Source organism: Lepidochelys kempii, chromosome 1, assembly GCF_965140265.1.
Source record: "Lepidochelys kempii isolate rLepKem1 chromosome 1, rLepKem1.hap2, whole genome shotgun sequence".
In the NCBI taxonomy this organism is placed as follows: domain Eukaryota; kingdom Metazoa; phylum Chordata; order Testudines; family Cheloniidae; genus Lepidochelys; species Lepidochelys kempii.
This window is the reverse complement of record NC_133256.1, coordinates 78,666,667-78,681,062: the sequence shown is the minus strand read 5'-3', so window position 1 is coordinate 78,681,062 and position 14,396 is coordinate 78,666,667. Positions and strand designations below refer to the sequence as shown.

General features: G+C 40.5%; 1 protein-coding gene across 8 annotated transcripts in view; it reads left to right on the top strand.

Annotated features, from left to right (window-relative positions):
* The window catches only part of TBC1D4 (TBC1 domain family member 4), a 159,225-nt gene that overhangs the window by 78,998 nt on the left and 65,831 nt on the right, over positions 1-14,396 (top strand). For all 8 annotated transcript variants that reach the window (XM_073346866.1, XM_073346876.1, XM_073346848.1 and 5 more), the window contains exon 2: positions 13,347-13,940. In XM_073346866.1, the coding sequence (XP_073202967.1) occupies positions 13,347-13,940 (594 nt within the window). The remainder of the gene's footprint in view (positions 1-13,346; positions 13,941-14,396) is intronic.

The following is a 14,396-nucleotide window of genomic DNA, read 5'->3' as shown; positions in this document are numbered from 1 at the left end:
TAAGGCATGGTTCCCTGTAGACTAGGGAAGGTGGCTGCAGGTTAATTGAAGCACCTGCAGTCAATTAAAGCCCTGTTAGGAACCTAATAAAACCCCCTAAGTCAGGCACACAGAGGTGGAGGAGGAGGAAGGACTGGAGCTTGGAGGTGCATTGAGAGATTTGGAAGACCTGAGAATTAGAGTAAGGGAGACGCTGCCCAGCAGGACAGGGAGACTCCCTTCCCCCCAGTATCTAAGGACTGAGGGTAACCCCACCTAAGGGGGGTGAGGGTAAGAAACCCACAGGGGTTGAGAGGGGCTGGGACTTGGAGCAAGGAGCAAACCCAGACCCCTCCCCCGCTTCCCTCCTCTACCACCTTCCCGGGCTAGTAGTGGAGGCCTCAGCACCCAAGAGCAGGGGCGAAGGGGGGCATCTTAGCTCCCCGCCAAGAAAAGCGCAGGACCCACCAGACTAAATTGGCCATCTTGCCACAGTAAACTGAATAATAATAATAATTAATAATAATAATTAATAATAGGAAGAAAACAATATAATTTCTTGATTGTGGCTTATACTGGAAAAACCCACACACCCAAAGATATTTTTAACATCTTAAGGTACTTGAAGTAACTGCCTGGGTAGTGTGAAAACCATTACATCAGTTGTTGTCATTCTGAAAAACTTACCAACTGCCACCCGCCAAGAGTGTTCCTTTGGGTCAATGCTTCAAAATAAAGACCACACTGAAATGTCATGAAGCACAGCATGCTTCAAAATAAAGACCACACTGAAATGTCATGCAATTGCTGCTGTTTAATCTAGCATAACGAGTGCAACATACTATTTTTCGTTTTGGAAAATGGATTTTTAGATCCCATGTCTAGACAGGAACCTGGGACTTGCCATATTACACCAGTGGCATATGGGTTCACCAAGCTCTCAGGACTCTGCCTTTGCAGCCATCTGATCCCTGGCAGAACTAGGGAGCATGACTAAATCCAGAAGCTTGAAGAAGTTTTGGATCTTTCACGACAGTGTGGAGAACTAACCACAAGGAGACCAGATTGCCTGAAATAGTGAGTGCTGACGTATAGACTGTTAAAGTATTGTGCAACTGTGAACTCAGTATTAACTATTGTGCACTAAATGTTTGAATATTCACCTAGACTAGTATTTACTACAGAATGCTGACTACAAATGCTTCTTCCTTCAGTGCAACTTTTCGTCATTGGACTGCACAAGCAGTTGTCTCTTAAAATGGAGCACTACAATATTCTGACTTTCCAGGAACTTGCCTCTTATCCCTCTTCTTTCTTCACCCCCCTTCCTTCACCTATCCATCAGTAGCCTCGGTCCATCCACAAACTCTTCATACTTGGTGCAAGAGTCTTCTCCTATAGGTCTCTTTCTCTGTGGAATGAACTTAGTGTCTTTGTCTCATCAAGTCCTTTCATTTCAAAACTCCTTTATAAGTGTAGTGCCTCTCCTTTGCATATAATACTTCATTTTTTTTCTTCCTGCTGATCAGTTCTCTAACTGTTTTAGTGTAAAGTTATTTTGCAATTTCAATGATGGAAGCAAAATGAAATAAAATTATATGATATCATGGCCAAGTTTTTCATCACTAAAAACCATTTAAAAACCAATATTTCTCCATTTTAAAATCTTTGCTTGAAGTAATTTTGAACTTTCAAACTCACTTTAAATGTATTAGCTAAAATTTTGTTCACAATTAACTTAAGAGCAATTCAGAAAGTCTTTATATGGTAGCCTTAGGAATGATAATCAGTGATTGAAGGCTGTAACTAGATTATCACATTTTTGAATGAGGTCACTTAGCTTTTTGGTGTTCCATCACAGATTGAATAACAGCACATTATCATTAATTTGATTTTTCCTTTGCCTCTGACAGATACTCAACAATCATTGAAGGTTTTGTTGAAGAAAGTCCATTCCAGTGAGAAATAACTGCCACACTCTATTTTTTTTCATGTTCTAACACTTCAGGCTATTTTGCAAGAATCTCCTAAAATTGTGGAAGTGTGTGTGTGTGTGTGTGTGTGTGTGTGTGTATATATATGTTAGTGGAACCCATGTGGCTCAAAATGCCATATTCAAGATCACGTTTATAGCTGTCTTGTTCTTTGTTTACAGTACAAGGCTTATGCTGACATTGAATTATTTCATTTGCTGTCAGTTTGTGGTTTCAGAAGAAATTATACTACCATGTTCTTGTCATCTACGATGTTTGTAATATTTCGACCATTAACTTTGTAGCTGAATAAATCTTTAACATTACAGGATCATCCCAACTTCTGACTAGTGAGGGCTTGTGTCATAGTTGTACATAGGGAGATTTTTTTTAAATACTGGCAGACATTACCATACTTTACCTGACAGAGAGAACTTGTTTTCAAGGTCATTAGGCAATGCAGCTAATAATGTAAAGTTGAAAATGTGAATCTTTTTTAGTAAGAAGTGTGCATCTGCTTCTTAGCATTCTTTCTCTATATTCTGATTCCCTCCTGGTAGATAACTTCTTTGCCTAATAGCAATGCAGGTCCTGTCATGATACCACGTACTGATGAATTTTGAAGGATATCACTCACTTCCTACAAGTGCAGGTAAAGTAATCAAAGGAAATTTGTTCTTTGGATTGGGGATCCAAATTCTTTACTAATCACTGATGAATTACTAGCCTGATGTGGAGGCTCACAGTTAATGATTCCACTGGAAAAGTTTCTGACTTTTCTAGGAAGTGAAAACTGTCCTCTGTCTACTTAAACCTTTGTATTGGTGCCATCTTTATAGTAACTGAGCATCTCCAAGGTCAATATATTGACCTAGTGAGATCCCTGGGGGACTATGAGGTGTCTGAGGCTCTTGCTGTGGTACATTTTTCTTCACATTAATCCTTTGACAGAAGGGGAATAATGAGTAAGATGCAAAGGCCCCAAATCATTGCTGGCATCCACTGAAGTCAGAATTGTACCCACGTACATAAGGGGTGAATTTGTCTCGGACCTATTTACTTGGAACGCTAATGAAATTCTAGTTGTAAGAGTGGGGGGAGAGAGAGGGGTAAAATAAGATCCATGCCTACCTTGAATAGGGGAAATATTTTGATAGTTCTTGAAAATAATTGTATCTTGAATCCTCACCTACCAGTTTTTCATGTAAGAAGATGAATTTTAATCAGAACCTTGATACCTTGATATAATGGATTCATTATAAAATATATACAACTTTTGGTCTGTCTGGCATGCCCCTATTAGCTTACTCTACAACTTCAATAAAGTTTGGCTGTACAGTACCATTATTATGCAATGAACAGTGGACAGAGTGGGATCTATTATTCCCTTGCAAAATTTATGACGTGGAATGCAGCAAATGCATTAGCCATTCAGGAGATCAATTTAAAAAAAAAAAAGTTAAGGCTTTAAAGAAGCACACACATGCTAGCAGTGATAGAGGGCTGAAAGTTACATGACATACTTGCATCTTTGGTCAAAAGGACAATAATAAATGCTCTGTTTTCACTAGCAATGTGTATATTTAATATCTAGTGTAAGGTACGAAAGCACAAAATTTCAAAGACTGAAGGAGAAATGGAGGACACATAAGACTGAGGAGATACAGTATGGAACTTCAAGTCAAACGAGCTACTCTTAAACCCTTAGAAAAGGAGAGGTTTCAGGGTTTATCTGTTTTGGAAATCAAATCCTGAAATTATTTCCACATGCTCAAAATAAATGGTTTGATGTTTTAGATGTTTACTTATTTAAATAATGCTATCGTGCTCATAGGACACTTGTATCTAAAGTACTATAGGCATTTTCTGTTCCAGTGGGACACATGCTTTTTCTGTTGATTTATATAATGCGTTTAAAGAAGACTGGTATAAAAACATAGGTTTTGTTTGAAGGAAGGAGAGTAATATAACTTGAATTTCAAACACTGGCTACCAATTTCAAAATACTTAGTGGAAGAATTGAGAGAATTCCCCAGTAAGAAAATATTTCTGTATATATTCCTTGTAAAGAGTTGAAAACTATTAACAATTTATCTAGGTATGTTGTGTTTGCCACAGTATTTCCTTAAATAGTTTAAAAGAGAAAACCCAATGTCTACTCCAACCAGCCAAGTAGTCACCTGTTCCATGTATTCTTTTCCTCCCTAATAATCCCTTTTGCCTGTTGACTTCTTTCTCTTACAGTCTGTGTTCTTTATGGTATCTATTTAGATTAAAAGCTCTGAGGAAGGAACATGTCTTACTTTGTCCACTCAAAATAAGCTAGCTGCTTAACGTGTGTTTCCACAGGCAAATCATGTAACACTGTTGTCTGATTTTATATATTACACAGCAATTACAGTCTGACTATGCTCAGTTTCATTAAATCAAAATGCATCAGTCATTTCTAAAATGAGATAAAATAAGTATTTCATGACAATTTTAAAATTTCTAGCTTCCCTGTTTAAAATGTTTCTCTCCCCTTTGCACTGTGGAAGCACTCTGCTCTGCTTTTGGAAATAGACTGTATTATCTTCACATGTAGAACCTTACTATGTGTGAGGGTGCATTGGTAGTATAATGAAGACCTACATCTCTGTGTAACCGTTCTTGCCCACAGCTGAGAAGCAGTTTTGTCAAGACCTGAATGGAAGCGTATCCACTTGAAGCCAGGCGGAAAGCTAGGGTTGCCAGGCATCCAGTTTTCAATTGGAATGCCCAGTCGAAAAGGGACCCTGGCAGCTCTGGTTGGCTCTGCTGACTGGGCTGTTGAAAGGCCAGTTGGCGGCCAGCAGGAACCCGAGGCTAAGGCAGGATCCCTGCTTGCCCTAGCTCCATACAGCAACCGGAAGCAGCCACCAATTCCCTGCGGCCCCTCGGCACTGTGGCAGCCAGGGAAGCTCTGCACGCTGCCCTCGCCCTGAGTACTGGCTCCACAGCTCCCATTGACCGGGAACTGCAACCAATGGGAGCTGCAGGAGGTGGTGCCTGCATGTGCGAAGGCAGTGCACACCATGCAGAGCTGCCTGGCTGCCCATGCGCCTAGGGGCCGCTGGGGCCTGGCAGCCATTTCCTTGGAGCTGCAGTCAGTGCCAGCCCAGTCTGGAGCCCCCTTTTGCAAACCAAAACCCACATTCCAGAGAGTCTTCTCCCCAGCCCTAGTCCCTGGGCTTTTTTCTCTGCATTTGGATTTTCATGCTGCACCTTGGTGTTTCTTTCTTTAACAAGTCCTGTGTTTTTTAGGTTTTCTGTCTCAGCCCAAACCGACAGTAGAACAAAATAGAAGTTGATGGCAAACATTTCTTGATATTTGTTCTGATCTGTATTTGTTTCTGTTAATTTGTACTACAGATACTGGGCCAAATTCCAGTATGATATAAAAGGAGACTTGCATATTGATTAATCTGTAAGATTGTAGAAAAAACAAGAGGAAGGCTTAACACCTAACACAGGCATCCATCACCACTCTCCTGTTGGTTGGTTCTCCTCAAACAACTTCACCTTTCTACCCCTCAACATAAATTACATCGAATTACTGATGTATAATTAAATCATTTTAACCAATTCTGTATTTAGGCCTTTGTCTGGCTATTAGCAAAGAATGCAGCACAATTAGTAATGAGCAGCAATACTCTGAGTACTGCCAGGAGCGTGTTTGGGGGTTTTGTATAGCAGGTTTCTGTAGTTTCAGACTTTCAAAAGACTTGAATGCTCGCTATGTGGAATTGTATTTTGAAGAGTTATAGCTGCACCACAGGCAGCAAGCAGAAAATACACTGAGTAAATTCAGCCAGGTTGCCAATAGGGTTATTAGATGAGTTGGGTGAAGGTTTTTTAGTGACTAGTACATTTGCTGGAAAATGCATTTTGGGGGACCAGGGTTGTGAGGCACTTTGCTACCACCTGCTCTTAGCATGAGGAAGCCTTTCCGTTCTGGCCAGGGGTCACCTCCTGGACTTCACAGGCAATGCAAGCACTCCCCTCTCAGCCTGTGTAAGCTCTGCTGTCCCTCTGCAAGTTAGTGATAGGCACACTCCAGCCCTCGAATCTTCCAAGCATCCCCCTGGAGTGTCCAGCCCCTGGTCCACTGGACCCTCACAGAATTCACAGATCCACTACTCCCAACAGAACAGTACCCCCAAGTTACTGGCTTCACCCCAGGATTATTGCTCTGCTTAACTCGCAGCGCTTAGATTTGTTAATAGTGAAAACAGGTAGTTCTTTAATGAACAAAGAATAGAGATTTGAGAAGTACTTTCTAGAGCCTAGATTTAACTAACGAGACATTTTACTGTGTAATGAAGTTTTAGCTCATCCAAAGTCTTTCTCCGAAAATTAAATAGCCAGGCTGGCTGTGACCCTCTGTTCATAAGACAAGCATGTTGGCAGCTTGTCCCTTAGGTGAAGGATATCATGTGACTCCTTGCATTGTCCTGATACACCAGACAAATTTTTTGATCTTTGTCATAAACAGGACACCCTCCCTGCTGTGTGTTCTTCCTTCAGATTTTGTGATCTCTTGTCAGCTTTGCAATCTTGATCAGCTGGTGGCTCCCTATGCAAGTAGACTTACATTGTAAGTCTCACAATACACAATAACCTGCCAGGGTGATAAGTATCTACTACCGCTTGCCTGACCAGAACCTGTTTATCACCTCCTGGTGACCTATCTTAACTTACAGACTTTAAGAATGTTGTTTGCAATGTTGTAGTCGTGTTGGTCCCAAGTTTCCAAGTCTCACAGAGAAGAGCTCTGTGAAGCTTAAAAGCTTGTCTCTTACACCCCTAGAAATTGGTGTACTAAAATATATTGCTATATCCACCTTGTCTCTTATACTTTAAGAACACAGTATAGATACATATGTTTTTAAAAATAATATCCTTACATACATTTTCCAGTTATGATGACCAGTGGGGTGCGGGCTCCCAATAAAGACCTTACATGCCACCCTTTGGTAACTATTAAGTAGATATCAGTTGCAGGGGATTCCTGTAAACGCCGATGCACCATTTATGCCCTCTGCCACTTGTGACCCAGTGACCCCTGGATGCTAGGGGGCACTGAAATTATTTGCAAATTTGGGTTGAATTTGGCAAATAATTTTGGCTGGAAATAAAACAAATTTTGGAAATGTCAAAATGGATTCAAAAATATTATTTTAAACAAAATGTTGAATAGAAATGACATTTTTGAAAAGTAAGATTGAATCAACCCAAACAAACTTTTTTTTTTTTTTGCTTTGGTGAGAAATTGGGGAAAAAAAATTAGTTTTCGGTTCTAAATGAACCAAACTTTCTTCAGATTTTTTTTTTTTTTGGTTAGCCATGAAATTGAAAAACAATTTGCTCAATTCTACTTATTAGCATGCAGATTCAAATTTGAAATGACAATGTAGCTTGTAAGTCATAAGGTGGCCTTTTCCTTATTACTACATAATTTATATAAGATTCCTTTAGATAGAATTTAGTAAATCAGACTTATCTTCTGTTGCACCAGTGTAACTGAGTAAACTTTAGCCTGGGGTGTGCAAACTATGGCTTGCAGGCCACATCCAGCACATCAGACTTTTAAATCTGGCCCTCAAGGTCTCACTGGAGAGCGGGGTTCGGGGCTTGCTTGCCCTGGTCCACATGTGCCGTGACTCCTTGCAGCTCCTGGGAAGCAGTCAGCGTGTCGCCCCCTCCAGCTTCTATGCGTAGGGGCAGCCAGGGGCTCCACATGCTGCCCCCACCCCAAGCCCCACCCTGCAGCTCCCATTGGCCAGGAACCACAGCTGCAAGGAGCCTGCACCCCTGAGCCACCCCGCTGCACCCCAGCCCAAGCCCTGGTCCCCATCCTGCCTTCAGAACCCCTTGATCCCAGCCCAAACCCCTCATCCATGGCCCCACACCAGAGCCTGCATCCCCAGCTGGAGTCCTCACCTCCCACCACCCTCACTCCAATCCTCAGCCCTAGCCCTGAGCTCCTCATTTCTGGCCACACCCCAGAGCCCGCACCCCCAGCCAGAGGCCTCACCCTCTCCCGCACCCCTATCCCCTTGGCCCGCCATACAATTTCCATACCCAGATGTGGCCCTGAGGCCAAAAAGTTTGCCCACACCTACTTTAGCCCTATGTTATAAAATGTCTTCACTTGCTTCTGTGCAGCTAACTATGAATATGAACATAAAAGAATTTCACATCTTCACCAGTTATTCTTTTGAAAGTTTTCTAGCTTCAGCAGACCATATGGATTCATTCCTTGTTTCATTATACTGGTCCTCTCTTGTTTTTTAATTATTTTGTGAATTTTCAATCTGTCAGAGGCTGAAAGCCTTATAAAGAAACTCTTATAAGTATTATGTAAATATGATCTCTGACAAGGTTCCCTAAAAATATGATTTTGATGCTATTATTTCCCAAATCAGTAGATGTCAGAAATCTCTCTGTTCCTGTTAACTGTAATCAGAACATGTACTGTTTGTTTATTTTTTAAGATAAAATGTGGCTGTTCAAATCCTATGTAGCCTGTGTGGTTCCAGTGGCAAATCAGAGAGCACTTGGCTTTTGAAGCACCAACTGTTACTGTCTAGAGGCCTCGTGGCGGGCTGGAGTATGATATAATGAACTGAGTTTGAGGAAACGTAGTGAAATTATTCCCAGCTTCTGTAGTGGGAGAAGCTTTCTGTGCTTTTATTTATAGCAGAAATCTATTCTTAAGTACCCCCTATTCGTTAGAAACATTGTCATTTATTTCAGTGTACCCTGAGAATGCCTTGGCTATTCAACTGGAATCCAAACCCAAAGGTACCACTCTTCAAATGTTGATGTATGGTGTTCTTTCTGCTTCCTATGTATTTTGAAAATATGTCTGTGACTAGGTGGGATGGGATAACCCACCTTGTCTCTCTAATATTGTGAACTGACAACAACACTGCATACAAAATATATCTGACATACTAGTAAAGTTGAAGGTCTGTGTGTATGTGTGATTCAATTTAGAGCTGAGTGACCTCTACTCACAACAGAAGGTGTTCAATACATTAAACCTGACTGAGTAATACTAGGTTGTAAGTCTCTCTTACACATCGTAAGAATAGTGGACTTCTGTTATTTTTAAATAAACTGGGACAATTTGCCTTCGTGATGCTTAAATTCCCTTTAGAAGCTTTATGAAGTTAGAAATCAACTTAATAAGGCATTACAGTTTCCCTATATTTCACAGTGAAATCTAAAAACCCATTTAGCTGTTTTTTATGCCAATATGTAGCAAGTATGAATTTGTGCTTTTTGAATCTTTGTGAATAACCTGCTTGTAGTTAGTTTTTTTTTGGTGGAAACTGGAAACTTTTTCTGATTTTGTACCATATATTGTTTTGGGGTCCATTCTTCCACTCAGTGAATGTAGTTGTGAATACTGAAGGGAGAACAGTCTACTAGGACTCTAAACTCTTCTGTCACTTCTATTCTTGAAGAAAAGATCCAATGTTGCCATGGAGTTACTTGTCCCATTCTAGAGCTGTAACAATGGTTTTCCTTTGTGCTGTTTTCTTTGCTGCAGCATGCATCCTTTATCAAAACTGGTAGTCTCTAAAGTCTAAACTTTTATCAGCTCTGCCACTTTAAAAACAACAAGCAGAACTGTTATATACTTGATATTAATGCTAGACACCTACACTAAAACTTTCAAAAACACTACTTGAACTTGTTTGCAAGTCCTGTCAGTAAGTTTTAATATGTATTTTTCCCCACTGTATTTGTCTTTTTAAAATGATCGTATGCTTTCATCTAATACCCTAATGGGTAGTTAAACTGGGATAAGTAAGGATTCCAGCGTGAAAGTGTATCTGTAAAGCACACAGAGATTCCTAACTTTTACTTTATTTAAGTATCTATCCAAAGTTCTGAGAACTTCTACATTTAAAATTACACTATACAAAATAAAGTGTGTGTGTGTGTGTGTGTGTGTACACCTTTTGTAATACTTTCTGCACAAAAAAGATATTTACCCTCCATTCCAAAAGGCTTGTAATAGCCCCATATCTAACCTCTCTCTCTCTCAACCTGCTTCCACTCTCACACCCACAAACAAAGATATATATTTGGAGCATGTCCAAAATGTTTAATAAATCTGACCTCTGGCTAAGGTGGAGCGCTGGTGTCAGATGCTCCCATTGAGGAGCATTGCAACCACGTTCTATGCTAGCTTTAGTTTCTACAGTAAATGGTTTTAAGGTGCAGCCTGCAGATAGTGCATTGCAGTAGCCTACAAGATCCATATCCCATAGGAAGATCGTATTTGCCTTGCCAGGTGCAGGAGGGGTGAGAAAGTGCTTTTTCACAACAGCTGCTACCTGTGAATCCAGCAGCAGCCTTGGCTCTAATATGAGCTCTAAATTGTAAGGGAAGCCTGCATTACAAGAGGCAGTCACATGTCCTCACAACAGTCCCCCGATTTAATCTTTTGTAATTTTCTTCTGGTTGGCTTTCAGAGCTGCCTCCTCTGGGCTGAGCTGCAGCTAGTTTGCCTACTTTCAAGCTGCTGTCTCATGCGGACCTTGGGAGATGCAGAGCGGAGTATCATCAGCACACTGAAAATATCACAGCTCCTCTCTCCTTACTCGATCACTAGCAACTACATCCAGTTCGATGAAGTGGATTAATTAATAAAATATTTACAGCCTATTAAAATCCTTACGTAAATCACCAGGTTTAAAAGTCCACCTCCCTTTTAGTTTAAAGGTATTTTGCCTATTAAATTCTGGTATATGCTGACCAGATTCAGCATGACCCCAATACAGTGGAACATGGCTATTTAAATTTCACTGTACTCTTTTTGAAGCCTGCACTTGTGGTAATGTGCAGTACAGTATCTTTAACTTGATTTCTAAACCAGCATTTTCCAAAAGTATCAGAGGCCTTTGTTCTCATTGAGGACTACATCTCTGTTATCTTCCACCCATCTTGATCTGTGTCTCTTCCCCCTCCCACCCTCCCATGTACCAAGGAATACCGCATCCTACCCCAGTCCTTCATGACTGAGTTTCTGTGCCCACTGTTTTGACACAGCTTCCAGAGATGTATCTTCTGTTCTTAGTTAGACTTCTGACTCCTGCGTCTTGTTTTCCAGACTTTGAAGAATGTCTCTCAGCACTTATCCCCAAAGACCCTTTCAATAATTCCAGAGGATAATGATCTTGCATCCAGCTTTATGCAAGTTAGAAAAGTAAATGAATGAAGCAGAATACAGCATGCCTATTCTGTGTTCTCTAAGAGCTTCCAGGGCTTCACTCAAAAGAATACTCTTAGACTGGCTAAGCAAGACTAAAGGCTTTAAACAGAATTTTTATGTGCCTGTTCCTGCACTCATGCTGACAGGGGTGAGCATTTTGGGGGCAGTCTGGCACATCTGTCATTGAAGTGCTTACTCCTTATTCCCTTTGGCTGATGCCAAGTAATAAAGGGACAGTATTTTGATATAGAAAGTGTTCAAAGTCCATATTACCAGTTTAGACATGAGGTCATTTTGTATTAGCACACAGACAATGATCTTTCTCCATTACAACACACCTGAGTAAACTTATTTTTTTCAGTCTCCATTTCTATGCAATTTACCATTGTACCCAATATTCCATGAGGCTCACAGTTTCTTGACAAATAGCTTTTCAATTTACCTCCAGTTAACATGCAGTGTTTCAGAGGACTTTCAGTTTCATGAGAGACCTTCTCTGATGGGTATCTTTGTTAGAATAAGGCCTATTGTATGTTGATGACCAAGTTCAGCACTATAAATTGATCCTGGAACCAGTGCTGGGACATACTTCTAGCCCTGAAAGTTTTGTACTGGTCTATCTACTGTTTTCATTGGTGGACCGGAAAGCACTGCTGACAAGTAATTTAGTAATGTTGTCAGTATAGTACTTTTCAGTAACTTTAAATAAATGCTATTTGGAGTGTGAGGAAACATTCCCCTCAAGGAAATCTGAAAGGTCAGTTGAGACCGATTCATAAGTAGTTTTTTCCTGTGGACTCAAGAGGAGCTACAACAGCCCTATGAAATTAAGCATGGAAAATATTCCATTTCCTTCATAGTTTAGCCACTTCATTTCATTTGTCCACTGTAGGTCATCTTGCACTTGGAAACATTTAAATTTGAAAGTACTTTTGAGAGGATTTATCAATACTAAATACATAACTTTAACTAATTAGATGAGAAGTGCGATCCTTTAAATTTTCATTCTGATTACTACCTTGCCTAATTGTCATCACCCTTCCCCCCCACACACACACACACCCAGCCGCAGTTCCAAATTTTAACAGCTGGTACCTCATGAAATGACAAGAGTTAGATTAATGCTTCGAGATCTGAAAGCTTAGATCAGGGTGTCAGAAGGCTTTTACAGTAAACCATAATGTAGAGAAACAATTTCAAAGGTGATGAGATGCTGCTTTTAGTATAGTGTTAAATGCTGTAACAGATGGGTCATTCTGAATAGAAATAGGAAGCAAGTTCCACAATTAAGCATCTCTGTAAGAATACCTTTGCCATACTTTGGTCAGACTGCCTTTGAGGCCAAAACATAACTGGGAGCACTCAAAGAAATCAACATACTGAAGGGGGAAAAAAAAATCACTCTAGTCAGTAAAGCTACCAGGTTTTAGTAACTGATGGAAAAATCAGGATTTTCAGATATGAACTTGCAACTTCAGTGAAGTTAATTATGTTGTGGCCAATAATGTAAGTTGTGAATGTAGCCCACTATTGCTATGCACTGATAGGATTAACAGGGTAGTATTTTGAGAGACTACAAAATTCACGTGTATGATTAATATCCCTGAAATGCACGCATCTTGCTCTGTTGCCTTGTGTACGTGAAGCTTTGCATTGTACACCTTGCTCCCAAGGAAATCAAAACCATGATTTCCTCTGCAGCTGTACAAAACGCCAGAATTAGACGTTGGAGCTGGTATGCCTGATTTACTGTATTAAAGGGTGTGTTAGTAGCTTAATTGTAAGGCTCTAGAAAAATACTTGACATTGTTTCCCCGTCTGAAAGGGTGCATACAGGATTCAGGAATGACTAGTTATGTATTTCAAGGCATGAAGCTGGTAGCACATACTGCAGTAGCTAAACTGTTACTTGCGTGAATATTTATGTTGCCTAAGACTGAAATCTTATTGGGAACATCCTTGGGGCTGTACTAACAAAGCCTTTTCTGCCAAATCAGTTGAGGATCATGATGGCTTTTCTCTGACATTCTATTACTCAGTCAAATTCTAATCCATTTTTTTTTAAAGGCGTTGCGTGTTGGACATTTGTGGCTTTGGTCTTTAATTTCTGGTTTCCTTAATGAAGATTTTTAATTGTCACCCAGGTTCCTGATGTGATCAGCAGCATAAGGCAAGTGTCCAAAGCAGCCCTGAAAGAGGATGCCAAGCCTGGTAAGGATAGTGAAGATGCCTTCTACAATTCCCAAAAATTTGAGGTTTTGTACTGTGGAAAGGTGACTGTGGCCCATAAGAAAGCCCCCTCCACTCTAATTGATGAGTGCATTGAGAAATTCAGCCTACATGAGCGCCAGCGCCTGAAACTGTTGAGTGAGCAGCGGAGCACAGATTCCAGCTCAGACTTAACCTTGTATGAAGGAGACGTGCCAGCTTCTCCGTCAGATAGTCCATTTGAGGAGCTAGATGGCACGAGCACCACCACCGGGCACACGGGGATCTTTACAATTGGAGGCCAGACCAACCTGGCTGGCACCCGTGTCTCTTTCCCCGAGCGAATTTTGGAGGATTCTGGCTTTGATGAGCAGCAGGAATTCCGCTCCCGGTGCAACAGCGTCACTGCAGTTATGCAAAGGAAGGTTCATGATACCAGCCTGAAAACACAGCCACGCAGGAGACATGCAAGTGCACCCAGTCATGTTCAACCCTCAGACTCTGAGAAGAACAGAACAATGCTGTTTCAGGTAGGTGCCATAGCAGTACTCACAATTTCATGCATACAATAGAATTAGGAGAGCTTGACTTAGACAATTTTTGTCACTGCTGCATATTGAAACTTCTTATGCAAACAATTTCTGTTAAGCCAAAAATCGTTTGCTTTTCTACTTTGTATTACAATACATGAAACCATACTGGGGAGACTCTCTAAATAATATTGAATCATTTGTATCTCAGTTACTTTGGGGGAAGCTAAAGTTTAAAACATATGAGTTTCGTAAACTTGAAGGGAATATAATTGCTTATCTGTTAATTTGACAATATTAACATCAAATTTAAGTGTATTTTGTCTTAGAATCTGATGCTAGTATTCAGACTTCTTTCAAGTGCTTTTGTGGATTGATTTCTCTATCCATAACATTTTTGAACAGAGTGAACAAAAGCTCCCTTTTATGTTACTAAAATGAACAAGTAGTTAAAGC